Source organism: Doryrhamphus excisus, linkage group LG15 (genome assembly GCF_037039965.1).
Source record: "Doryrhamphus excisus strain RoL-2023G ecotype Guam linkage group LG15, RoL_Dexc_Guam_v1.1, whole genome shotgun sequence".
NCBI lineage: Eukaryota > Metazoa > Chordata > Actinopteri > Syngnathiformes > Syngnathidae > Doryrhamphus > Doryrhamphus excisus.
Window position 1 is genome coordinate 7,457,852 of NC_136371.1, and position 21,820 is coordinate 7,479,671.

Consider the following 21,820-nt stretch of genomic DNA (forward strand, 5'->3'; position numbering starts at 1 on the left):
GGTTTAACATGTCGTTCCAAAAGCTACTTTTGCTATCTATTCATAGTATAAATAATATTTCTGATTGAGATTTCTTTTATTGTTATTCCCACACAGTAGCAACAAAAGGCCCAATTATCTACTCAGTTTGCCTTCTAGTCACAGTTTTACATAATGTGTGGTGTCATCTTCATACTTAAAACCCTTGCCAATTGTGATAAACAAGTGGTATCATTACCTTAATTTCATTGGCCGGTGTAGCTTCCTCAATGGTTTTTTCGTACTGCTGCTTCAAAGCCTGTGTGGAAACCTTCGGTAGGTCCTCTCCTCCGGCGAGCATAACTGAATTAGACAGGAGAAGGAGGCTGCTTCATTAAGTCATTCACAGTGAGAGTGATGGAAAAGCGAAATAAATCATTTCATTAAAAGCGCAAGTAGTCCTCATTTTCTGGAACCATGTGGCTGCAATTACTCTGTTTCCTCTATGCAATATTTGACTATACTGCTATGTACCGAGCAGGCAATCATCCACACGCTTAATAACCTCCTTATTAATATTCAGGGTGTGACGCATGCACATTACAATACAGAAGACACAAATGGAAGAACCTGTTTCATTGTGATGGTTTCCTTGAATAGTGGTCACATTGTTGTGGTGCGCTCGCTCGTGATGAATCACCTGTGGAAAGTGGGCAAATCATTAGTATGCTAACAAGTGCACCTTTTTGATCCACGCTATGCGAACTGCTTAATATGCTTTCATTATTCAGAGCACATCTTGCAAGAGAAAAAGAAAAAAAAAAAAAAGTACCCCTTCCAGATTGTGAAAGACGGCGGTGGAGGGGGCGACCTCTCTGACACTGCTTCTCACCGTCACCTCTGAGGAATGGGACACCTCCTTCCAATGGAGAAAAAACCACACTGAATTCATATAACATTCTTAGGTACACCTATGAGCTATTTTAGGAATTGTACCTTTACAAAATAATACTTAGTTTTGATATTCACAGCCAGAGGAAGTAATAAATGATGCAATGTTGTCCTACACTACGGGAATTGAACATTTTCTACACTGAATTTCGTAGTTTCACTCAAAAATCCATCCATTTTTCCATTTTCTATATCGCTTGTCCCCACGAGGGTCGCAGGGTATGCTGGAGCCTATCCCAGCTGTGTGGAAGCGGGGTACATTGTCATGATCTTCACTTGTTTTGGTCTGCTGCCCCCTGTTGTCTCTTCTCTGTCCTTCAGCTAAGACTCCTGCCTTGTTCTCCTGGTCTGCACACCTGTTGGCCATCAGCCATTAGGCCAAGTATTTTTCTGCCTACTTTAGTCGAGTAGTTGAGCCACTTTGTAATCCTTATTTGCTACTTTGTACTGTTTTGTTTGTAGTTTTAGCTTCCCTGTGACCTTCTGTCAATGCTGTCTTTTGTTGTACTTTGTTTTTCCTCCCCTGTGAGCGCCCTTTGTTTATTATTAAATACTTTTTTCTACATTTGCCTTGGTCTCACACAGCGTAACATAACACTCATATTCATGCCAATGGACAGTTTACAGTCGTCTGTCAACCTAATGTTGATGTTTTTGGAATGTGGGCGTACTCTATACACATATAAGGCATTCAATTCAGAGGATGCATTCAAAGACAATGTGAATCACTGTTTTTGTAATGTTCAGTGAGACACAAAAAAAGGAACAGGCTTTTATTGCCGTTTTCAATGATCTCACAAAAGCTCTGCTCTTGCTGCAGTAACCCACACCAAGCTGAAAGTCAACTCTGACCCACGACATCACTTCCTGCCTGCCCGCCACTCAGCTCCTCTGGCGAACACATTTGTAACACACACACACTAGTTACAGTGAAGAAAATAAGTATTTGAACACCCTGCTATTTTGCTATTTCTCCCACTTAGAAATCATGGAGGGGTCTGAAATTTTCATCGTAGGTGCATGTCCACTGTGAGAGAGATAAACTAAAAAGAAAAATCCAGAAATCACAATGCATGATTTTTTAACAATTTATTTGTGTGATACAGCTGCAAATAAGTATTTGAACACCTGTGTATCATCTAGAATTCTGACCCTGAAAGACCTGTTAGTCTGCCCATTAGAAGTCCACCTGCACTCCATGTATCATCCTGAATCAGATGCACCTGTTTGAGGTCGTTAGCTGCATAAAGACACCTGTCCACCCCATACAATCAGTAAGACTTTAACTTGTAACATGGCGAAGACCAAAGAGCTGTCCAAAGACACCAGAGACAAAATTGTACACCTCCACAAGGCTGGAAAGGGCTACGGAGCAATTACCAAGCAGCTTGGTGAAAAAAGGTCCACTGTTGGAGCTATCATTAGAAAATGGAAGAAGCTAAACATGACGGTCAATCTCAATCGGAGTGGAGCCCCATGCAAGATATCACCTCGTGGGGTCTCAATGATTCTAAGAAAGGTGAGGAATCAGCCCAGAACTACACGACAGGACTTGGTCAATGACCTGAAAAGAGCTGGGACCACCGTTTCCAAGGTTACTGTAGGTAATACACTAAGACGTCATGATGTGAAATCATGCATGGCACGAAAGGTTCCCCTGCTTAAACCAGCACATGTCAAGGCCCGTCTTAAGTTTGCATATGACCATTTGGATGATACAGAGGAGTCATGGGAGAAAGTTTTATGGTCAGATGAGACCAAAATAGAACTTTTTGGTCATAATTCCAATAAGCGTGTTTGGAGGAAGAAGAATGAAGAGTACAATCCGAAGAACACCATCCCTACTGTGAAGCATGGGGGTGGTAGCATCATGCTTTGGGGGTGTTTTTCTGCACATGGGACAGGACGAGTGCACTGCATTAAAGAGAGGATGACTGGGGCCGTGTATTGTGAGATTTTGGGGAACAACCTCCTTCCCTCTGTCAGAGCATTGAAGATGGGTCGTGGCTGGGTCTTCCAACACGACAATGACCCGAAGCACACAGCCAGGAAAACCAAGGAGTGGCTCCGTAAGAAGCATATCAAGGTTCTAGCATGGCCCAGCCAGTCTCCAGACCTGAACCCAATCGAAAATCTTTGGAGGGAGCTCAAACTCCGTGTTTCTCAGCGACAGCCCAGAAACCTGACTGATCTAGAGAAGATCTGTGTGGAGGAGTGGGCCAAGATCCCTCCTGCAGTGTGTGCAAACCTGGTGAAAAACTACAGGAAACGTTTGACCTCTGTAATAGCAAACAAAGGCTACTGTACCAAATATTAACATTCATTTTCTCAGGTGTTCAAATACTTATTAGCAGCTGTATCACACAAATAAATTGTTAAAAAATCATGCATTGTGATTTCTGGATTTTTCTTTTTAGTTTATCTCTCTCACAGTGGACATGCACCTACGATGAAAATTTCAGACCCCTCCATGATTTCTAAGTGGGAGAAATAGCAAAATAGCAGGGTGTTCAAATACTTATTTTCTTCACTGTATGTCTTAAATGGTTTATTCACTCTTGTGGATAATTATTGGATAATACAAGAGTAAAAAAAATTTAGAAGGTCGGAAACGGGTTTAACTATGAAAATATTTCATTTCGGCAGCACGGCGGTCATGTGGTTAGCGCGCAGACCTCACAGCTAGGAGACCAGGGTTCAATTCCACCCTCGGCCATCTCTGTGTGGAGTTTGCATGTTCCCCGTGCATGCGTGGGTTTTCTCCGGGTACTCCGGTTTCCTCCCACATGTCCATAGGTATGAATGTGAGTGTGAATGGTTGTTTGTCTATATGTGCCCTGTGATTGGCTGGCCACCAGTCCAGGGTGTACCCCGCCTCTCACCCAAAGACAGCTGGGATAGGCTCCAGCACCCCCGCGACCCTCGTGAGGAAAAAGCGGTAGAAAATGAATGAATGAATATTTCATTTCTAAAAAAAAGGAATCCTATTCTGCAGAAATGTACTTATCAATCAGGTCCAATTAAGCGGCATTATCAAGAGATAACTAGCTAAAAGTAGCTGGGGATGGAGACATGGTTGGTGAAATATTTTTTTTATTACCGCACTGCTGAATTTAAAGGACACAGAAAGGACAATTGCATTGAATCGTAAAGATAATGTAAAATGATCTATTTCTTGCACCGAGGATCATGCAAAGGAACAGGGTGAAAAAGAAGTACAATATTTGAGCTTGTCTCCACTGCTGTTAACATGATGATGGAGTTAGTCTCTGCCCCTGAAACCACTTATGTCAGGATGATAATATCTTTCCCAATGTTGAACAATCTCTAAAACATGGCACGGATCCTGGATATAACACTTGCAAGGGGAAGCTGACTGTAAAGTGCCTTTCTGTTGAGGCGAGTGAGCACTGACTGGATGAAACGGACCCAGACGTTCGCCACACACACACACACACCTCGATGTAAAATTTAGCATTCGGTGAGGTCTTTTACGCTCAGTGCATCCACTCCGCTTTACGTCTCACTGAACAGATGGAGGAGAGAGCGAATGGAGGGCCAGATTTGACCTTACTTTGCTGAGATCAGGCACAGGCAGATGTAAGATGCTCTGGCATTTTCTTAATGCATAGTGACGGCTTGACGAACCAAGCTGACGACGACCTCTTTGACTGGCTGATTGAGAATAGCACTGTCAGATCCGTGTCCTCTTGTAAACCCTTTTCACTGTTATGTCACAGCACTTCCGTTAGCTTTACTTCCGCTATCTGTAGCGATTAGTGCATTAACGTGGAAAACTAATTAGCAAAAGGTAAAGCTGCATAGTTTGGCTGCAGCACAGACCATCACCCTTACATGAACTTTTTTGAAAGGAAACCACAAAAATATCTTATTTATTGAATAAAATACATGGGAAAAACTGTTGATTTTTGTTAATACTTGAGTTGTTAATATTGTTTATTTTTCTATTTTTGTGTATTTTGTACTGCTTAACTGACTCTGTACTCTTGCTGCTGTGCAATACAAATTTCCCCACCGAGGGACGAATAAAGGCATATCTTAACGTATTCATTTAAATTGTAAATGTAAAAACACTGTTTGTAATGGTTACTTGCCTGCCGAGAGGGTGTTAACAAGCATTATTATCTTGGTTTTTTTTTCTTCAGGAATAATCCTCCTGCTCTGAGCATGTAAGCTGCACCTCAGGTAAAAGCGCTAGCGGTGTCATTTTGAGTCAGCTACAAACAGTCCCTTGAAGACATTAAAGTGCAGTATAAATTTGAGGTAGTGCCAAATAACAAATATGGTGTGCCAGCGCAAAAACAAGTTTCATCAGTTCAGCAGCAATATGTTTTCATCCACACATTGCAAAATTATATGGAAAAAAACATGTATTTTAAGGTTTTCATGACATGGTATATCTTCTAGCGTATTTGCATGTGCACCTGGATAAGAAGTGAGATTTATAATAATGATAATAATTTATTCTGTAGACGACACCTCTGTCTGATTGGGAACTAAACGTTACCCACTGAAAACAGTTCTGCGACCCACCCGCCCCACCAGTTGATAATCACAGGCCTTGTAGAGCACATGTCAGCCTCAGAGTCTGGAGATTAAGGTTTCAGATCTTTTGGTGTGGTACTCTGGCCTCCTCCCATATCTCAAACCCATTCTAAATTGTCCGTAAGTTTGAATTGTGAGTGTGAATGTTTGTTTATCTATTCGTGCCCTGTGATTGGCTGCTGACCAGTCCAGGGTGTTCTCCTATGTCTCACCCAAAGTCCGCCTCCCCAGAGCGAAGGCGATCATTATGGATCACTTCTTTCCTAACAACCACCTGTTCAACCCGTCGCCCTCTGAAGGAGGTACAGGTCCATCAAAAGCAAAAAAAAATTAAAACTCAATTTCAAAATCCTTATCAAGACACGTCTTTCTATTTTCTGTGAGTTCTAAAGATATAAAAAGAGATAAAAAGAGACAGCTAACTGCCCGTAATGGGACACACATATGCCGCCTACAAATACCACGATTATAACCAAAAACAAAAAAAATTGAAACTCAATTTCACAATCCTTATGAAGACACGTCTTTGTATTTTCTGTGAGTTCTAAAAAGATAAAAAGAGATAAAAAGAGACAGCTAACTGCCCGTAATGGGACACACATATGCCGCCTACAAATACCACTATTATAACACCTCAAAAAAACCTCTAACAATGGTTTTATATAAACATTCTGTGACCATGTATTGACAGCTACAGTATAATAATAATAATAATAATACGGCCGAGTGTGTTTGTCATTACTTACAGTAATGAGCTGTCTCTTTTTATTTGTTTGTATATCTTTAGAACGCACAGAGAAGAGAAAGATGGGTTCATGTCTCTGACAGATTTTGGATAATGATAGTTCCAAAAATAGTGCAGTTTTCCTTTAATATTCACCTTAAAAGGGGCTACCTCAAAGATGCACAATATTGTATTTATTACTGGTCTGTTTACATTCTAACATGTATATTTTAGGTTTGCGTCTGCCTTTTAAATATTTTTATACTCACCGCCTCTCAGATACGTTTCCTAATTTAGTTGTTCAGATGTAATGGATGTACAATGAAAATAAATACGAATATATTATCTTACTGGAAGTGAAGGTAACTCAATGAAGTTCCCCAAAATCCAAGGATTTATGAAGTGAAATGACAAAAACTCACCTGGACTGATCTTTGCTGAAAATGGACTTGGGTGCTGCTGGACTGGGAGGATGAGGAGGCAAACTCCTGCTTCTCAAACTGTTTCTTCACACTGGCCAGACCACCAGGTAGTGAACAGGCCTCTGATTCGTCCATTATCTAGCGGCCAAAACACAGTACATGAAAACAATAACTCAACTAAATATTTCCTCACAAGTTGTGCATAAATGATGTTTCAGGGTTCATATGCAATAAACGGTGTACTATGACACATCAACAGTCCAAATAACGTGTAGAAAACAGCAATAGATGTGAGCAGTATAAGAATGACTTTAGAGCAAACACTATGATGTAATGTCATGACATCATCACTTCACTTCCATCATCAGGGAAGTCCAAGGCTGTGTTTCATTTCGCATTTTGAGCGTTCACAAAAGCACAAACTGGATGTTGCATTCAAAGCACTCCAAGTGCTGAGAGTGCAACAATGAACTCTGACCACCCTGAATAGCATCTTTTGGATATGTACCTGAAGTGGAAGGACTACCTCAATATTTTGTCACATGCACAATGTACGGTGAAATTTGTCCAGGGAGCATCTCAAATCTCATCGCCCATGTGTATGGTCACAATAAAAGGCCTTCTGTTCTATCTTGGTCAGTGAAGCATCCATGTGTGAGCGACCCTGGAGGCAATGTGTGTGACGTGTCTTTGCCCAAGGACAGATTCAAACCAGGAGCCCTCTGGCTACTGGACAACTCGCTCTACTTTTTGAGCCATGCCAAGAAGAAGAGGAGTAAGTGGATACATATACGAGTTACAGTCATTTCCAGATTAAAATTTTTATTTTTTTTTTTTACATATATACCTGTCAAGAAGCTGCTGGTTGCCATGTCGTAACATGAGATACTTAACAAACAGAAAGATTTTACACCATTTTTTTAACGTCTGATTAAGTAAACACAACAGTGGTGAACAGTGTCTGTAATATGACCCGTTTAAAAAGTAGCCTAGCAGAAAAGTCATTCCAAAACTATTGAAATTATCTTCTTCAGCATCACATTTAAATAGCTTCATAATTCCTTCATCACACACTTTGTCAGCCTCTCTTGCTCTTTTTCATTGTCACTATGTCACGTTTGTCTCAAAGCCATTAGCCGTATAGCTTACCATTACACATAAAGCTCTTCATCGTGCAATAATCTGGCCTTTTGAAACCCATGAGTGATCATGAATGGTTGACTCTAGTAATTCTACACTTACTTAAGATGTGTCCGATCCCTGCAAAACAATTGGAAACAATAAGACTTCAAAAGTGCTATTAGTTTCCACGTCACTCATTCATGTCACTACTTCCTGAAGCTGCAGTCTAACATTCATTCATTCATTCATTTTCTACCGCTTTTTCCTCACGAGGGTCGCGGGGGTGCTGGAGCCTATCCCAGCTGTCTTCGGGCGAGAGGCGGGGTACACCCTGGACTGGTCGCCAGCCAATCACAGGGCACATATAGACAAACAACCATTCACACTCACATTCATACCTATGGACAATTTGGAGTCGCTAATCAACCTAGCATGTTTTTGGAATGTGGGAGGAAACCGAAGTACCCGGAGAAAACCCACGCATGCACGGGGAGAACATGCAAACTCCACACAGAGATGGCCGAGGGTGGAATTGAACCCTGGTCTCCTAGCGTGCTAACCACTCGACCGCCGTGCCGCCCTGCAGTCACACTTTTTTTAGCCATATTATCACATGTATAAGCCACAGGGTTCAAAGAATCCAAAACTAAAAAAAAATCAAAAATCCCAAATAAACACAATTAATTGAGACACCCATAAAAATGTCTTATTTTTGACAGGACATTTTGATTCTTCAAAAGTTTTTACAATAAAAAAAAAAGATATTACATGATTATGTGCACCTTTTTTGACATGCACCAGCAGGATTGCTGTTCTTTTAAACATTAACAGTGGATACAAAGTGGGTCCTTAAGAGGGCTTAAAAGGGCCTGATGTAGTGTGGGTGGTAAAAGAACACCAAGGCAGGGTATAGTTTCAATGTAAAGTGAAAAATCTTAATGATACAACATAAAATGAGGATTGACTATCATCCTTACAGATCCAACAGATATTCATTCCACTATCTTGTCCGTCAACAACAGAAAGTAAGGTTTTTCATGTTTGTCAATACAACAAAACATAAAAGTACTCAGTACTTTGCATGAGGACTTGGAAGGAGGTGTTCCAAATGACAAAAAAAAACAAGATTTTTCATTTGCAAAGAAGAGGAGGTGAGAAGAAGACTTCACTGCTTGTGATGTGTGATGTGTTTTAGTATCGTTTTGTCAGTTTATATGCGGCTTCCTACATTCAATAAGCTAAAAACATTATAAACTAATACTCCTGTTTGAATGAGTGCACGTGCGTGTGCATGCATGTGTATGTTTAATACACAATTGAGGAGTCCAAAGCAATTTTCAAGTGACGGCAGAAACGGTTTAGGTCACTGACATGCCCCGGCAAGCCTCTGTTATCAATAATTGACCACACAGCAATCTCAGCACATATTTGGTATTATGTGAAAGCAGTATTATGACATACATATGCCTTTACAGTACTAGTATTTCCCTTGAATCATGTGAATATATCCACTGATGATGTAGTGTAATATAATTTAACACATCATTTTTTAAAGCTAAAATACAGCCTTACATTGAAGTGTTTAATGACAAATATTAGCAGTGTTTACATGTAGTTACATGTTTATGCAGATTTGCATGAAATGAAATCATATACGGCACAAAATGGACTTAGAAGCTTATCATCCTGATGATAAACAATGTTTGGATGTACATTGGCTCAACATGCACTGCGTGTTTGTGTCGGGTGATGGATGGGACGGACTGACTTTCCTGAGGCACCTTGTCACATTTGTGTGGACACGCAGACGACAGCTGCCTAAGGTAGTGAGAGGGGGGGGGGGTAAAAACACTAAAATCCCATGCAGATTTTGTCTGGCAGCCACCCCCCCACTCTCAGCTGTCAGTGCTGCCACATGAGCTCTGACACTGTGCATTAACTGAGGTCAGGAAGGTTGAGGTTGTGCAACGTGTGCTATAATAGAAGTGAAGTGCAAGGAAATGATTTGGTGAATCCCGATTGAAACTACTGTATCTGTTATGCCGTCGTAGTGCTATTATTATTATTATTATTATTATAATATGACCCGGGGAAAAAGATTATGGTACCTTTTTGGACATTGTTTTCAATTGTGTGTTACAGGCAGTTACTGTATACAACCCCCAAGGCCCATGGAGAAGATGCTTTCGCTGTGTTTTTAGTGCCATTACAAAAGCACTCCAAACAGCACTCAAAAGAGTTGGAGGTCCTCCCGTGCATGCGTGGGTTTTCTCCGGGTACTCCGGTTTCCTCCCACATTCCAAAAACATGCTAGGTTAATTCGCAAATCCAAATTGTCCATAGGTATGAATGTGAGTGTGAATGTTTGTTTGTCTATATGTGCCCTGTGATTGGCTGGCGACCAGTCCAGGGTGTACCCCGCTTCTCGCCCAAAGACAGCTGGGATAGGCTCCAGCACCCCCCGCGACCCTCGGGAGGAAAAGTGGTAGAAAATGAATGAATGAATGAATGAATGAAATTGTCCATAGGTATGAATGTGAGTGTGAATGGTTGTTTGTCTATATGTGCCCTGTGATTGGCTGGCGACCAGTCCAGGTTGTACCCCACTTCTTGCTCGAAGACAGCTGGGATAGGCTCCAGCACCCCCGCAACCCTTGTGAGGATAAGCAGTAGTGAATGAATGAATGAATGAATGAGTTGAAGGTCTAAAAGTCCCTGTCGTCCTTCCATAGAGAAGAAAAGCCACCTTTTCTTTTGTGGTGACGTACTCATCCAGCTATACATTCTGGTTCTCCTGATGTCCATGGACGCACGGCGGCTGCGCACATAGCGTAAACAACATGAATGCCTGCTGTGCACTCTGGTTCTCTTGGTTACGATAGCCGTAGGTGCTTTAGGAAGCCAGTACACTCACGTTCCAATGCAAGTGAGTGGGCTCGGGGAGGCTGGTACCATGCCCACACACTTACGTCCCCAGGGAGTCAAACATATGACAGCCTTATATGAAGCGTACCTAGCAGATACCAGTTGCATGCCGCACTTACAATCTAACAGGTAACAATATGGCAAGTGGTATCATGAATCATTTGCTCCATAAGTATAGGTAAAGTTGTTTTTATTGTTGGTATTCTATGGAGTAAAAATAAATGACTTTGGCACATACAAAGCGGAAAGTTCCTATCTCAGTCACAATCCCTAGGGGACATATTTAAATGGTCTCAGAGCTGTAACATGCTGATTTTGTTTGTCCTTGCGGAGTTGCATAATCATGAAACCCCATTATTAAACCAAAAATTTGGCTTTTTGTGACATTCCGATGATGCGTTTATGACTTATTACTACAGAGGCCATGAGATGGCAATTTATCACATACTACAGTATTAATTGGCCCTGTACCCTAGAAACCGCCCATGAATGATACGGGAAAAGGCCGAAATGATACTGTGTCAAAGCCCAGGGCAGTGATACTGATAAAATATAGAGTTTAACCATGTCCAGTATCAGCCCCCGTAGCTGTCCACTCAGAGCGCGCTGCTCTGGTATCGCGCCCGTGAAACAACCAATCAGAGAACAGCACACGAGTGCTTAGTGCCTAGTGCTTCTCCAGTCACCAAAAAACCCAAACTTGATTAATGGAACTTTAATTGTCAGACATTGATAAGATAAGACTGTTGATAAAATATTATTGTTGAAATATTTTTACACTGTTTAGATATAATACATGTAATAAAAATTTTCTGGAAACAAAATGGTCTTTTGATTAAATAGTACATGATAATAAGCTCATGATTAAATAGTCAGTATCTCGGGCTGATACTGACACTTGGGGGCATGATACCGGGCCTAATACCAGACAAGCCATGTGATAACCTATAAATACAATACCTACACTGAAGCCGCTACTATAAATCTACACTGAAAGCAGATGATGAGTATCCCAGGAAGTCTAACTATTCCTTACCGCTGCAGAGCAGGAAGTGCCGCTTTCTTTGTGAGACACCGCAGCCTGATACATGGCCAGCCGCTCTTTCAGAGACACAGACTCGCTGGCCTCACGGTCATCAGCATCAGGGGTCGGGCTCTCCTGGATGAGCTCTTTTTCTGTGCCTGCGGTTATAGAAACACACATAAAGACGAGATGTGCGTATAAGTGTCATCATTAAGACATACCGTTGGCTCTGTTGTAAACTAGATCGTTTTCCTAATGATGCTGAATATTTATAAGCAAGAAACTGTACCAAAGAGAAACATCATCATTCACCATCCACAAGCAAGCATTAAATTATGATTCTTCATTTTTGTGCAAACAAATCCCTATGGACTGCCAATTAGAGGAGACCATTGACTCTACATTTGACTTTTATGTGTTACAAAGCATCATTAAGCAACAGAGAAAGCCTCGGCACACACCCACACTGGACCTTTTAGCTCTTGGAATGTTTTGTCTCTGCGGGCAACAATGTGGTGGGATGAAGGAAAAACCTACATGGAAATGATTTTCTCTCATTATGTGCACAGGCTGCAACCTTTGCACACTTTGAAATCCTACTCCTTGTTCTCTTTTGCCATTAAATGCTTACATATTTGCTGCACGGGGAACGGTACAGTGTATGCATCAAATAGTGAAAGTCGTTAGAAGTTCTTGAGGAGAATAGCAGCACCTGCTTCTTTAAAGCACACTGTGGTGTAATTAAGGTCCCGACGGTGCTGTGCGATGCTTGGTATTTTGCTTATGTTTATGCTTGGCGGGGCAACTTTTCTGAAAGCTTACATTTTTTTTTTGGTGTAGAAGTAATAATATGACTATATTACTATAAAACAACACAGGTGTGATGTCAGTATGTGACATAAACCCTCCCAATCACAACAGCACGCGGGGTTGGATTTCAATATAAAACAAGCAAGATTGCTGATTTTATATTTGTCTTTAATTAGAAAGCCTCGCTTAACTGGAGGATACAATTAATTTTTGTATGTATTAAATAAATATCTTCTTGCAATCACTTTCTTTGTAGTTGAACTTGTGAACGGAGCCTAATCAGTCCCTCCACTGCTAAGAATACACGTCAAAGGGCCGGGAGCTCTTCAAATGAATGTATCTTATCAAAATGCATCCTGTCCCTGATCATTCCGATGAACAACGTCTTGTACTCTCCATAATTATGAGCTGATCATTTCCTGTTCGTTATTATTATCCATAATGCTCTTTTAAAGAAAAACAAATAACATTTTCCAAGCATAAGTTCCCATTTTGCTGCATGGTGGAAAGTGGTTAGCACGCAGGCCTCACAACTAGGAGACAGAAGTTAAATTCCACCCTTGGCCATCTCTGTGAGGAGTTTGCATGTTCTCCCCGTGCATGCGTGGGTTTTCTCCGGGTACTCCGGTTTCCTCCCACATTCCAAAAACATGCTAGGTTAATTGGCGACTCCAAATTGTCCATAGGTATGAATGTGAGTGTGAATGGTTGTTTGTCTATATGTGCCCTGTGATTGGCTGGCGACCAGTCCAGGGTGTACCCCGCCTCTCGCCGAAGACAGCTGGGATAGACTCCAGCACCCCCCGCAACCCTTGTGAGGATAAGCGGTAGAAAATGAAGTTCAATTTCAATTTTTTGGTCTTGCAACTTAAGAGTCAGGAGCGACTGCTCTGTCAAAATAAATATTCATTAATTTTCTACCGCTTTTTCCTCACGAGGGTCGCGGGGGTGCTGGAGCCTATCCCAGCTGTCTTTGGGCGAGAGGCGGGGTACACCCTGGACTGATCGCCAGCCAATCACAGGGCACATATAGACAAACAACCATTCACACTCACATTCATACCTATGGACAATTTGGAGTCGCCAATTAACCTAGCATGTTTTTGGAATGTGGGAGGAAACCGGAGTACCCGGAGAAAACCCACGCATGCAAACTCCACACATAGATGGCCGAGGGTGGAATTGAACCCTAGTCTCCTAGCTGTGAGGTCTGCGCGCTAACCACTCGACCGCCGTGCCGCCTCAAAATAAATATAATATATACAAATTCACAACCAATCAGGCTTTATTATGTGACAACATCATGGTGAAGGTGAAAGCCATGCCAGCTTTCTCCACCCCCTCCAAAACCTCCAGTAAAATCTTGATGTGTGCTTCCAAAAAAAAAGAACCCGACGTCAACACCAACGCAGACATGCTGTGATTGGTCGGCTTCTTATTACAGTAGTATATCATTTCCGACATGTAACCCTGTCCTGTTTCCCCCACCTGCGAGAGCCATTTTAAACAGATTTTAGGAACAACACATACAATAAAAGTTACTGATGCTCCACTTCAATTAGTTCCAGCTCCAACAACCACCTGGATATTGCTCCAGTCGCCATTGTTCACGACTGCTTCACAGGAAGCTAAATAATGAGAGCTGTGGGTGCTCACTTTCTGGTAAACACCAGCCTTAGCAGGATCAAGACAGCATCAGAGGAGGCGAAAAATGAAGTTTATAATGGCTTTATGTTTTGGGGAATACGAGCGGACCCTAAAACACACACAAGCATGGGGGGAATGTGAATACTCCACACAGAGATGTCCTATAAGGTAAACACTTTGCTTTACTTTTTTCTCATTTTTAATTCATTCATATGTTTAATTTCCAATATGCCAATATATATTTATTGGCATATTGAATGTACAAGACAAACTCTATGCAAAGGAAATGTGTTACACTGCATGAGGCAAATGCTGGTCACACACACCCCGCTATCACCAATACAGTAAACCTGCACAGTTTGGAGTGTCCTTTTATTGTATCCAGCCTAAGGCACACATTTGCAATAATCATGCTGTTTCATCAGCATCTATTTATGAAAGTATTTGACAGAAATTGGCCTTTTGGTTGTATAGAAAATGGTTTAGATCTTGGAGGTCAATTCAGGTCGAGTGGTTAGCGCGCAGACCTCACAGCTCGGAGACCAGGGTTCAATTCCACCCTCGGCCATCTCTGTGTGGAGTTTGCATGTTCTCCCCGTGCATGCGTGGGTTTTCTTCAGTTTCCTCCCACATTGCAAAAACATGCTAGGTTAATTGGCGACTCCTTAGGTATGAATGTGAGTGTGAATGGTTGTTTGTCTATATGTTATATGTGATTGGCTGGCCACCAGTCCAGGGTGTGCCCCAGGGTGTACCCAGCCTCTCGCCCGAAGACAGCTGGGATAGGCTCCAGCACCCCCGCGACCCTCGTGAGGATAAGCGGTAGAAAATGAATGAATGAATGATTAGTGGTAGCTGGGGGGCGCACCCATATATATAGTGATAAATACTACTATCCTAGTCCCAATACATCCACATACTGTATCATTACCTAAATCTGCGGCCTGCAAATGTTGTTTTATTTGGATCTCTGCACATTCTAAAAACACAAACAAACAAAAAAGGAAAAATATGAGTAATCCGTATACAGCCCTCGCTGGGAAAAAGTTTGAACACCCCAGATCTAGTGTATGACTTCCATTGGTATTAATGTCTTTGCTTGAGGTGATAAAAACACGCTGTCCTCATGACACCGGTTTAAACTTTCTGCTACGTGCGGCATGTTAGTGTGTGGTGAGTAATAGGCCGCCAGTAGGATCTGAAAATAAACAGGTTTTTACCGGATCCGCCCTATAAATATAGGTCAGATATCCTACACCTGAGGCCACGCTGAAACCTCACACCGGCTCGACGACAGGAGCACAAGGATAATGCCCTCCTTTATCACCGGAGATGAATGTTCACGTCGTGGTCTGGTGTTGTCACGGGGGCCGGAGAGCCGCTTTTTGATGCATGACGGCAGTGACAACAACCTCTGACAAAAGGTATGTTGTCTGCAAAAGCACCATACTTCAGAGGTGAGCTAACCAGGCGTAGGGTGAGAAAATAAACCAGGCCTTTTTATACAGCGCCACGTAACGGGGGAAGATTTATAGAGGGCAGGAGGCCTACGCTGTGTGAAAGTGACATAAAAGGAGGTCAAATGTCCATTCATGTTCCCAAAAGACGTTTTCACGCTGGCTAATTATTACTGGCATGAACTAATGATTGCTGAGGATGCTCCAAGCTCGGATCACAATGGAAACTGCTGTCATCCATATGTGCTATATTTAAGTCTACCCAGGATGTTATGTTGTTATCACTATTATTAAATCACCCCAACTCCACACAGAGATGGCCGAGGGTAGAATTGAACCCTGGTCTCCTAACTGTGAGGTCTGCGTGCTAACCACTCGACCGCCGTGCCGCCCTGCGGTCTAAGAATCAAGGAAAACATTTTTTTAGCCATATTATCACATGTATAAGGCACAGGGTTCAAAGAATCCAAAACTCCAAAAAATTCTAAATCCCAAATAAACACAAGTAATTGAGACGCCCATAAAAATTTTCATTCATTCATTTTCTACCGCTTTTCCTCACAAGAGTCGTGGGGGGTGCTGGAGCCTATCCCAGCTGTCTTCAGGCGTGAGGCGGGGTACACCCTGGACTGGTCGCCAGCCAATCACAGGGCACAGATAGACAAACAACCATTCACACTCACATTCATACCTATGGACAATTTGGAGTCGCCAATTAACCTAGCATGTTTTTGGAATGTGGGAGGAAACCGGAGTACCCGGAGAAAACCCACGCATGCACAGGGAGAACATGCAAACTCCACACAGAGATGGTCGAGGGTGGAATTGAACCCTGGTATCCTAGCTGTGAGGTCTGCGCGCTTACATGACATTTTGATTCTTCAAAAGTTTTTACAATAAAAAAAAAGATATTACATGATTCTCAGCACCTTTTATGACATGTCTCTGTCCTGGCTGCTCAGTACAATATAGCAAAGTCAACATTGTCGTATTCCCTAGGAAGTGAGCTGAATTTAATATGTTAGAGATTAGATTGTGAAAAGGTTACTTACAACATTGCTTGTCAAATTGTGACACCCCACCCGGTGAAGGGTACGGTAAGTTTTCAGGGGGGGGGGGCGTGAGAGGCGGCCAGTACTCGTAACATTTCAGCAAGGTTGAGCAATAAATATGACCAAATTGTCAAGAAATTTGACATAATCGCAACCTTGTGTTTAACCTTAAAAGACCCACTATATTATCTTTGTGTGATTTCAGCTACAAATGATGGCATGGGTGTCGGGTTGGGAGGGGGGGCTCAGTGGCTATATTGAGCTGAACTGAAGGCCAATGACCTTCCTCACTCATCCGCAGTCCTGCTGAGGCGAGACAGAGGAGAAAAAAAAAACGAGTTATTTCAGTGATTAAGGGTGCAAAGGGAGGTGAGTACAGGCCGCTGACTAATCACAGAGGTGTCACACCCCCTTGTTGGCCCCCTCTGCACAACCGCAAGCCTAAGGCGACCCCATTTTCTCTAATGGACCGGAGTCTTGGGTTGGTACAGTTTGACAGAGGCTCCCCAAATGAGCTAGACTAATTGAACTGTCAGCCATGCAACCTGGTTTTCTTCTTACAGATGAAAGCAAAACTCGTGCGATAATTGAGTTGTCAAATCTATCGGAATCACTTCTTTACACACAGCCCCGATTGCCCTGGAGTGCTTCCTTGTGCTCGGATAAGCACTTTGTTTCACATTCGCTACCCTCTCGGAAAACCCCAGTGAGCTCATCGCCAGTTGCGTTAGCCGGGAGAAAACAGGAAGTGTTACCTCCCGGGAGCATTTGTGTCAACGTGTGAATGCTTGGGGTTTCATGGTCTTTTTTTTTTGCCGCTTAAAGCAGAGCAACTTAATTCAATTACTGATTTTACACCAACCACATAATCTCCTTTTAATACACCACCCATTAAAGTCACTTATTCTGAACTCTTATTATATTCCAATATGTCTTTGACTGCAACCAGCTTGAAAAAGCAGCCACTGCATTCTCATGTCAAATGAGGCTTGCCTTGCCGTAATGTCTAGAATTCACAGACACCGCTTACCTTCTGCCAAGGTCACACCTAACAACTGATGTCAGTAGAATTCCACTGAATAGGACCTTGCAACTCCCAAAAAGAAAAACTTCAGGAGAAAAAGAAGTTCAAGTCCTTGGTGGAGAGCGACGGCGAAGCGTGGAGGCCAGCTCCAGCAGCGTGTTCCTCAGCAGTGAGGCCCCGGCATCCAGTGACAGCTGATTTTATTTTAGAAGCCCCCTTCGTAAAAAATAGGATGGACTTACAGGATAGGATTGGTGCATGCGCCTTTGGCCTTTTTTTAGTATCGAGTATCGAGGTACCCAGCATGCCGGTTACCTTATGTCACAGACGTGTTATGGATGCAGACGTTACATACTGTCAGTTGTTACTAAGGAAAGTAGCGGGTAGAATATCAACACACAAGTTTTGATGAGCAATCAATGTTTTTTATCATTAGAGTAGAAACATTAATGATTCAGATGGTTGAAATTACAGCATTAAAACATTGTTTACAATCTTGTAACTATTATTAGAGCCCTCTAGACATAAAATAACACCCCTATAGTCACCTGTACATTCATAATACCCAATATAGAAGATATTATAAGGTGTGTAAGGCATAAATAACTCTCTTGCTCCTGTGTGTTGCTGTAAATATGCTCCCGTGATAGAGGAGTCGTGTGTGTGGGGGGGGGGGGGGGCAGGATGTGACGTCGGGGGTTCAGAGTTGAGTTTTAGCTTTTAGCTTGGATGGGTTACAGCCTCAACAGCAGACGTTACATACTGTCAGTGGTTACTAAGAAAAGTAGCGGTTAGAACATCAACACACAAGGTTTGATGGGCAATCAATGGTGAACAACTTATTTGTTCGAGTTTTTAACATTAGAGTAGAAACATTAATGTTTCAGATTGAAATTACAGCATAAAAAATGTTTACAATCTTGTCACTATTATTAGAGCTCTCTAGACATAAAATAACACCCCTATAATCACCTGTACATTCATAATACCCAATATAGCAGATATTATAACACACAAAAAGGTGTGTAAGGCATAAATAACACTCATGCTCTCGTGTGTTGCTGTAAATATGCTCCCGTGATAGAGGAGTCATGTGTGTGGGGGGGGTCAGGATGTGACGTCGGGGGTTCAGAGTTGGGTTTTAGCTTTTAGTTTGGATGGGTTACAGCCTCAACAGCAGACGTTACATACTGTCAGTGGTTATTAAGGAAAGTAGCGGGTAGAACATCAACACACAAGTTTTCATGGGCAATCAATGGTGAACAACTTATTTGTTAGAGTTTTTAACATTAGAGTAGATACATTAATGTTTCAGATGGTCAAAATTACAGCATAAAAATTTTTTTACAATCTTGTAACTATTATTAGAGCTCTCTAGACATAAAATAACACCCCTATAGTCACCTGTACATGTACGTGATAGAGGAGTCGTGGGGGGGGGCAGGGGGTGGACAGGATGTGATGTCGGGAGTTCAGAGTTGGGTTTTAGCTTGTGTTTTAGCTTTTAGCTTGGATGGGTTACAGCCTCAACAGCAGACGTTACATACTGTCAGTGGTCACGAATGAATGTAGCGGGTAGAACATCAACACACAAGTTTTGATGGGCAATCAATGGTGAACAACTTATTTGTTCGAGTTTTTAACATTACAGTAGATACATTAATGTTTCAGATGGTCGAAATGACAGCATAAAAAATTGTTTACAATCTTGGAACTAATATTAGAGCCCGCTAGACATAAAATAACACCCCTATAGTCACCTGTACATTCATAATACCCAATATAGCAGATATTATAACACACAAAAAGGTCTGTAAGGCATAAATAACACTCTTGCTCCCGTGTGTTGCTGTAAATATGCTCCCGTGATAGAAGAGTCATGGGGGGGGGGGCAGGATGTGACGTCGGGGGTTCAGAGTTGGGTTTTAGCTTGGGGTTTAGCTTTTAGCTTGGATGGGTTACAGCCTCAACAGCAGACGTTACATACTGTCAGTGGTTACTAAGGAAAGTAGCGGGTAGAACATCAACACACAAGTTTTCATGGGCAATCAATGGTGAACAACTTATTTGTTAGAGTTTTTAACATTAGAGTAGATACATTAATGTTTCAGATGGTCGAAATTACAGCATAAAATTTTTTTTACAATCTTGTAACTATTATTAGAGCTCTCTAGACATAAAATAACACCCCTATAGTCACCTGTACATGTACATGATAGAGGAGTCGTGGGGGGGGGCAGGGGGTGGCCAGGATGTGATGTCGGGAGGTCAGAGTTGGGTTTTAGCTTGTGTTTTAGCTTTTAGCTTGGATGGGTTACAGCCTCAACAGCAGACGTTACATACTGTCAGTGGTCACGAATGAATGTAGCGGGTAGAACATCAACACACAAGTTTTGATGGGCAATCAATGGTGAACAACTTATTTGTTCGAGTTTTTAACATTAGAGTAGATACATTAATGTTTCAGATGGTCGAAATTACAGCATAAAAAATTGTTTACAATCTTGGAACTAATATTAGAGCCCTCTAGACATAAAATAACACCCCTATAGTCACCTGTACATTCATAATACCCAATATAGCAGATATTATAACACACAAAAAGGTCTGTAAGGCATAAATAACACTCTTGCTCCCGTGTGTTGCTGTAAATATGCTCCCGTGATAGAAGAGTCATGGGGGGGGGGCAGGATGTGACGTCGGGGGTTCAGAGTTGGGTTTTAGCTTGGGGTTTAGCTTTTAGCTTGGATGGGTTACAGCCTCAACAGCAGACGTTACATACTGTCAGTGGTTACTAAGGAAAGTAGCGGGTAGAACTTCAACACACAAGTTTTCATGGGCAATCAATGGTGAACAACTTATTTGTTTGAGTTTTTAACATTAGAGTAGATACATTAATGTTTCAGATGGTCGAAATTACAGCATAAAATTTTTTTTACAATCTTGTAACTATTATTAGAGCTCTCTAGACATAAAATAACACCCCTATAGTCACCTGTACATGTACGTGATAGAGGAGTCGTGGGGGGGGGCAGGGGGTGGCCAGGATGTGATGTCGGGAGGTCAGAGTTGGGTTTTAGCTTGTGTTTTAGCTTTTAGCTTGGATGGGTTACAGCCTCAACAGCAGACGTTACATACTGTCAGTGGTCACGAATGAATGTAGCGGGTAGAACATCAACACACAAGTTTTGATGGGCAATCAATGGTGAACAACTTATTTGTTCGAGTTTTTAACATTAGAGTAGATACATTAATGTTTCAGATGGTCGAAATTACAGCATAAAAAATTGTTTACAATCTTGGAACTATTATTAGAGCCCTCTAGACAAAAAATAACACCCCTATAGTCACCTGTACATTCATAATACCCAATATAGCAGATAGTATAACACACAAAAAGGTGTGTAAGGCATAAATAACACTCTTGCTCCTGTGTGTTGCTGTAAATATGCTCCCGTGATAGAAGAGTCATGTGGGGGGGGGGGGCAGGATGTGACGTCGGGGGTTCAGAGTTGGGTTTTAGCTCGTGTTTTAGCTTTTAGCTTGGATGGGTTACAGCCTCAACAGCAGACGTTACATACTGTCAGTGATTATTAAGGAAAGTAGCGGGTAGAACTTCAACACACAAGTTTTGATGGGCAATCAATGGTGAACAACTTATTTTGTAGAGTTTTTAACATTAGAGTAGAAACATTAATGTTTCAAATGGTTGAAATTACAGCATAAAAAATTGTTTACAATCTTGTCACTATTATTAGAGCTCTCTAGACATAAAATAACACCCCTATAGTCACCTGTACATTCATAATACCCAATATAGCAGATATTATAACACACAAAAAGGTGTGTAAGGCATAAATAACTCTCGTGCTCTCGTGTGTTGCTGTAAATATGCTCCCGTGATAGAGGAGTCATGTGGGGGAGGATGTGATGTCGGGGTTCAGACTTGGGTTTTAGCTTGGATGCGTTATAGCCTCAACAGTAGTCCGTGTTTTGTGGATTTTTATGAAGTATTATTGTGCCTATTAATATAATTAGATAAGATAATTCAAACCTGTGTGTCTTACCGAACATGACAGTAACAATTCTGACACCTAGTGACCGGTGTGGAATACTACATATAACAGAATCTTTGAAT

General features: G+C 41.8%; 1 protein-coding gene across 2 annotated transcripts in view; it reads right to left on the bottom strand.

Annotated features, from left to right (window-relative positions):
* xirp2a (xin actin binding repeat containing 2a) overlaps positions 1 to 21,820 on the bottom strand; it is a 65,571-nt gene that overhangs the window by 12,341 nt on the left and 31,410 nt on the right. The window contains exons 1-6 of one of the 2 annotated variants that reach the window (XM_058051733.2): positions 17,689 to 17,841; positions 11,705 to 11,850; positions 6,622 to 6,759; positions 791 to 877; positions 589 to 658; positions 218 to 321 (exon numbers count right to left, since the gene is read on the bottom strand). In XM_058051733.2, coding sequence (XP_057907716.2) covers positions 218 to 321; positions 589 to 658; positions 791 to 877; positions 6,622 to 6,759; positions 11,705 to 11,758 — 453 coding nt within the window. In that variant the 5' untranslated portion in view covers positions 11,759 to 11,850; positions 17,689 to 17,841. Of the gene's footprint in view, positions 1 to 217; positions 322 to 588; positions 659 to 790; positions 878 to 6,621; positions 6,760 to 11,704; positions 11,851 to 17,688; positions 17,842 to 21,820 lie in introns of those variants that run through there. The other variant, XM_058051731.2, reaches the window with a different exon arrangement.